Here is a 6,032-nt window from a genome sequence, read left to right as displayed (position 1 = left end):
CTGACCCACCCCACCCTGTTTCCACAGCTCCTTCCCGCCTGACACGGGCTCGAGTGGCATTAGTCAGACTAATTAAGGACACAGAAGATGGCGGTGGGAAGACGCAGGGGGAAGTGGAGACTCTAAGGGAGACAAGATGGGAGAGCGAGCAAGAGATAGAGAGATGTGAGACAGCATATGACATAGTGGCTCGGAGAGGACTTGGAGAGGTGGCTGCAGAGCCAGATGTGGGAAGACAGGCAGAGACAGGGGACAGACAGAGCAACAGAAGCAGGGTCAGGGGGAGGTGGCTGACGGGGAAGGGAGGCAGAGATGGCGGGGAGGTGAGACGGGTCAGAAGGGAGGGAGGAAATGAGGAGGCAGGGGGAAGAGAGCCAGAGACCTGAGGCACATCCACGGGACAGCCAGCCAGGGAGAACTGGCTGGGGAAGGAGGGCCGACCGGACAGACTGACGCAGGGCGAGGGAGACAGACACACCTTGGGGATGGATTGGCCAAGGACCGTTCCTTGTTTTTTGTGGATGGGAAGCCGGGGAAGATATCACATCCCTGAGGGAAAGAAACCTCTGGGTTTGGGGAAGGAGGTTCAGTTTTGTTTTCTAATGTGGAGAGAGTTGGGGGTTGGGGGATTTGCCATTAGGTTTCCTGTCACAGGAAGTGGGGCTGGTGGGTTCAGAGGCAACATCCTGCCCCAAGCCTGTCAGATGGAGGAGAGCCCCCCACACCCCAGTTATCTCCCTTTTTACCTCCCTTTTAACCTTTCTGGTTCTGTGCTGCTAAGACCCAGCCTACAGCCCCCTCCTCCCTCAGACCCGGAAGTTCAGGCCCCCTCCCCCATTAGGGACCCCAAATTACAGGCTCTCATGTCCACAGCTCTCTCATGGACCCAGGCTCCTGGGCCTCCATCTCTCCCCCCCTCAAGGCTCCCTGTCCTTGGGCTCCCCGCCCTGGCTGGCCTCTGAAGGGCTCTTTGTCGCCACACAGAGGCCCCATTGAGCTGCAGCGGCCGGGATGGTGGGGGGGGGGCTGTTTACTCACCTTCACACCTGGGCCAGGAATCTGTGAGTAACCGCCCTGTGCCCGCCCTGTGCCCGTTCCGCTGCCTCCTGCCCCCCCTAATCGTGGCCCCTCCTCTTCCTCAGCCCTGTGGAGCCCATGGAGGCAGACGACGTTGCCCGCGGGCTGGTGAGTGGAGAGAGCCTGGGGTGGAGGGACTGGGGGCCTGTGACGCAGGGAGCACCCACAAGCCGAAGCTGTCCCCTTCCACAGGCCCCAGGACCACCGCGGCCTGGCTTGGTGCCAGTCAGCATCATCGGGGCTGAAGACGAAGATTTTGAGAATGAGCTGGAGACGGTGAGGGGTGGGAAAGCTTCTGTCCCAGCCTCCCTGGGCCCCAGCCCTCAAGTCCCATCCTCAGGGTCCCCTCCCTCCTTAGGTCCTTTGTTGGATGCTGCCCCCTGCCTCCTCTCACTGCTCGTCCCTCTTTCTCTAATCTTCTGGGTACCACCTTCGCCGTCCTCTGCTGCCCCATCCTTGACGCCCCATTAGAGTGCGGACTCTCACCCTCTTTACTCTCATCCTGGTTTTTGTCACCGTCTCCCTTAATTACAGCACAGACCCCTATTCTGTCTCCTAATGTCTGTCCTCCTCACCCACATGCATAACATCAGACCTCATCCCTTGCCCCCAACACCAGCCCTGGCCACCACCCTTACAGCGTAGACACCGCTGACGGTGTGGGTGGGGAAAGGGTCAAGCCCAAAGCCCCCCTTCTGCCCCCCCCCACCTCACCCCCATCCTCACTCTCAGAACACAGAGGAGCAAAACAGCCAGTTCCAGAGTCTGGAGCAGGTGAAGCGGCGGCCCGCCCACCTCATGGCCTTCTTGCAGCACGTCGCCCTGCAGTTTGAGCCGGGACCCCTGGTGAGGGCAAGGCTGGGTGGGCAGAGGGAGGGGTCGGGGCCGGGACAGGCCACGGTGCTCAGAGAGATGGACTCGTGAAGAGGAGCTGGGAGGGTTAGGAAAACAGATCCAGAACACACAGTGCAAGATCTAGAAACAGCCCGAGAACTAGCCACGTGATCCCGACGAGCTAGCGGGTGCCCTGCGTCCGTCTCAGTGAGCAGCAGGTGCAGGCGGGAGAGTACACCCAGCAGGGGCACGCGGAGAGCCCCAGAGAATCCAGAAGCTGGTAGAGACCGTGCTTCCTACCCCAGCCCTTCCTAGCCTGTGGCATTGACCGCGTCCTTCCCCGCTGACCCTGCAAGTGGAATCCTCCTCTGTGGCCTCGGCAGGTGCCACCAGTCATTCCGGGCTGGGGCGCGGGAGAAAGCCACTAGCCCTCCCAGGTCTAGATGGCACAGCAGGCCCCGATTCAGAAATAAGTATCCACCACAAGCAGCCCTCAAGGCAGAGGGAACGCAGTTGATTCACGGATATCAGGCGGAAATTACCTGGGCGGTGGTGGGTGCAGAGAGAGCCACGCTGTCCGGAATCATGCAGAGTCTAGGGAACCCCGTGGGTGATTTAGGAAGGAAGAGCCACTGCTGGGGCTGGAGGGGGACTCTAGACAAGGACCTATCCCAAGACGACCCAGTGCAGCCCAGCGCAGGCTGCAGTTAGCGGGCAGCCCAGAGCACTGCACTGCACTGCACTGCACTGGAGGTGGATGGTAGGTCCCTCCAGAAGCCAGAGGCTGACAGGAATGCCAGGGCGGGTGCCCGGGAGATGCAGAAGGAAGGCCACACTGACCCTGAGCCTTCCGAAATCGGGAAGGTGCCTTCTCCCCAGAAAAGTAGCTGCCCCTCGCCTGGGGATGGAGGCTCTGGCCCTGTGGGCAAGGGGGTCCCCCTGCTGAGCCTGAGGTTTCTAAAACCTGAGCTCTTGGAATTCAGCCCAGGGATGGCGCTGACCATCATGTCCTTTTGCAGATGTGGAAACTGAGGCCTGGCAAGGGCCAGGGGCTTGGCTAGGGTGACCCAGATGTCCCCCCCCACACCCCCCCAGCATTTGGAATCTGTCCTCCTGGTGCTCCCTCACCTCAGGAGCTGGGAAAGCGGCCAAGAAATAGTTGTGGTCCCCTGGGCTGCTTCCTGTGGGCCTCTCATGGAGTTCGGGGGTGTGCAGACACAGATTGGGTGGAAATGTTTACAGCAGAGAAATAGATTCCTGCCCACACTGGGGCAAGTCCTTAGCACGCAGACCATGTCCCTTACCTGATGAGAGACCCCAGGAGCCGGGCTGGAGTTCCCAGTGCCTTGCCAGCCTCACCCGGCGTGGGGCTGACACACGGACAACCTCAGGAAATGAGTGGTAAATGAACGAGCACGGCCCACTTGTCCACCTATTTACCCAGCCCCCACTGTGCGCTAGGCCCTGTCTGGGGCACAGCTGAGTCAGAACCTCACACAATGCACGCGCACACATGCACACACACACGCACTCACACACCTTCATCCTCAAGTTGCTCATGGTATGATTTTTTTTCTCTTTTTTTTTTTTTTGAGAGCAAGAGTGACTGCAGGGTTGGGGGGAGGGTGAGAGAGAGAGAGAGAGAGAGAGAGAGAATCTCAGGCTCCACACCCAGCTCATGGAGCCCAACTTGGGGCTTAATCTCATGACTCTGAGGATCATGACCTGAGCCGAAATCAAGAGCCGGACGCTTAACTGACTAAGCCACCCAGGCGCCCCGCTCCTGGTGTTTCTAAGCAGCGGGTGTAGCGGAGCAGGCTTCCTGGATTCTATCCCAACTTGCCACTGGCTAGTTGTGTGACCTTGAGTAAGCTGCTTAAGCTCAGTTTTCTCACCTGTAAAATGGGGTAACGATGGTCCCTACGACTGACCAGGTTAACGTGGGTAAAGGGTTAGGAGAGCATCTGGTGCGCGCCTAGCTCTCTTAGTGTAGTGGGTGACGCGGGGAGACGGAACCGGAGAGAGCCATTTCACATTAGCAAATGCTCTTGGTGGCCCCAGGGAGGCCAAGGGAGGCAAGGGCCTGGGCGTGGGGATGGTGGAAATCAGGGAGCACCTAGCAGGAGATTGGGACCCCAGGCTTTTCAAGGGGGAGTATGGTCTGGAGAGGGAGAAGGAAACGAACGGCAGTCTATACCCCCAGCTCTGCTGCCTGCACGCGGACATGCTGGGGTCACTGGGCCCTAAGGAGGCCAAAAGGGCCTTCCTCGACTTCTGCCACAGCTTCATGGAAAAGACTGCGGTGAGAAACACCTTTGAGGGGCCCCAGCCCTACCCCCCATTCCTTGGTCCTGGGGAGACTCTGTGCCAGCCTGGCCCACCCTCCACCGCTCCCTCCCCTCAGACCGTCATTCCTAGTGGGCACCTGGGCTGCGTTCCTGTGACCCCACCACCACTCAGTCCCTCCCCTTCACCCCGTTCTCTGTCCTGAGCAGGTTTTGCGGGTGCCAGTCCCTCCTGCTGTCGCCTTTGAACTTGGTAAGGAGAGCGAAGGGGACTGTGGGTGAGGGAGGGGTCCTGGGAGGCCACCCTTTCTGTTCACGTGGGTGGTAGAGATCCCTCCTTCCCTTCCCCCTGGCCGCCGCAGCCGCAGGGCAGGTGGGACCGGCCATGCCTGTGTCCCTGCAGACCGCACACGGCCCGACCTCATCTCCGAGGACCTCCAGCGGCAGTTTGTGCAGGAGGTGGTGCAGAACCAGCAGGCCACCGTGAGCCAACTGCTGGAGGACTTCCGCTCCAAGCGGCTCATGGGCATGACGCCCTGGGAGCACGACCTGACCCAGCTGGAGGCCTGGGTAGGGCGGGACCGTGCCAGCTTTGAGGCCCGGGAGCGGCACCTGGCCGAGCGGTTGCTGTCCCACCTGGAGGAGATGCAGTGAGTGGAGCCTGTGCCTTCTCCAGCCGGGCGGGGATGGGTCCCTGCAACTTCAGGGCTCGTTCCTTAACATTTGGGCTCTTCCCCCTGACTCCTGGGTCCCCCGGCCCTGGCATTTGAATCCGTCTGGTTTTGTGGCTTTTCCCAGCTTTGGGACACCCTCCTGGTGTCCAGGTCTCCCCATGGTCGTGTGTTTAGACGCGGTGCTTGGGTCCTGTCCTTGCAGCTCCCGGCTGCCCTCGGCCGCCCTCCTCCCTGCCGTGATCCTCCTTCCCCTTAGCCTTGGCACCCTGCCTCTCTGCCTCTTCTTTCTCTCCTGTCCCAGCTTCTAAGGGGACAGCAACCCAGACGTTTGTGCTGGGTAGGCAGAGACTCAGGCTTAGTAAGTTCGTCACAAACTTCTTCTATTTACAGACACACCATCTCGACTGATGAGGAAAAGAGGTGATGGAAGCAGAGAGGACAGCAGGAGAGGCATTTAGCCCCCTGGGACCCGGGGAGGAGGGCCGGGGCTCTGGGCGCCCGGGCCTGGAACAGCACCCCCCGCCCTGTCCTCTGGAGCTCTCTCCCCGCTTCCTCAGACACTCAGCTGGAAGCCATTGTGGGGTTGGGGTGGGGAGCGAATATGGAGGGGAAGCCCTGGGGATAGCGGTGTCCCTGTGGCCACGGGCGTGTGCACGTGCATGCCCGTGTGGGAGCCCTCACCACCCCCTCCCCACAGTGCCGCTGTTGTCAACGCCATCAGCCTGTACATGCGCCACCTCGGGGTGCGGACCAAGAGCGGGGACAAGAAGTCAGGGAGGAATTTCTTCCGAAAAAAGGTGCTTCCCTGAGTGCCCACACCTGGCCCTTTCCTCCCCAGGGACCCTTGGGGAGCCCCGTGACTCTGGGCTCCTGGGGGCTGATTCCGCTTTCCTGGGGTCTCAGAAGGGCACAGCCCCCTCTCCACTCTCCTACTTCCCTCAGATGATAGGGAATCGGCGATCAGAGGAGCCAACCAAGACGAAGAAAGGCCTGAGCATCTTCCTGGATGCCGCCCGCTGGAACCGGGGAGAGTCTCAGGGTGAGGTGGCCGGCCCCCGCCCGCCCTGACTTCCCCCACACCGCCCCTGCCTCATGGTCCCATCTTTTCGTTCCAGCGCCAGATTTCCGACACCTCAAAGTTGACGCTGATGGTAATGGTGAT

General features: G+C 60.6%; 1 protein-coding gene across 3 annotated transcripts in view; it reads left to right on the top strand.

Moving 5' to 3' along the window:
- ARHGEF1 (Rho guanine nucleotide exchange factor 1) overlaps positions 1-6,032 on the top strand; it is a 17,707-nt gene that overhangs the window by 2,012 nt on the left and 9,663 nt on the right. For all 3 annotated transcript variants that reach the window (XM_077768161.1, XM_077768160.1, XM_077768162.1), the window contains exons 3-12: positions 1,143-1,185; positions 1,270-1,353; positions 1,810-1,923; positions 4,115-4,213; positions 4,407-4,449; positions 4,600-4,846; positions 5,261-5,290; positions 5,568-5,667; positions 5,813-5,909; positions 5,986-6,021. In XM_077768161.1, coding sequence (XP_077624287.1) covers positions 1,156-1,185; positions 1,270-1,353; positions 1,810-1,923; positions 4,115-4,213; positions 4,407-4,449; positions 4,600-4,846; positions 5,261-5,290; positions 5,568-5,667; positions 5,813-5,909; positions 5,986-6,021 — 880 coding nt within the window. In that variant the 5' untranslated portion in view covers positions 1,143-1,155. The remainder of the gene's footprint in view (positions 1-1,142; positions 1,186-1,269; positions 1,354-1,809; positions 1,924-4,114; positions 4,214-4,406; positions 4,450-4,599; positions 4,847-5,260; positions 5,291-5,567; positions 5,668-5,812; positions 5,910-5,985; positions 6,022-6,032) is intronic.

This window comes from Crocuta crocuta, unplaced genomic scaffold (genome assembly GCF_008692635.1).
Source record: "Crocuta crocuta isolate KB4526 unplaced genomic scaffold, BGI_CrCroc_1.0 scaffold886, whole genome shotgun sequence".
In the NCBI taxonomy this organism is placed as follows: domain Eukaryota; kingdom Metazoa; phylum Chordata; class Mammalia; order Carnivora; family Hyaenidae; genus Crocuta; species Crocuta crocuta.
This window is presented reverse-complemented; position numbering and strand designations above follow the sequence as displayed.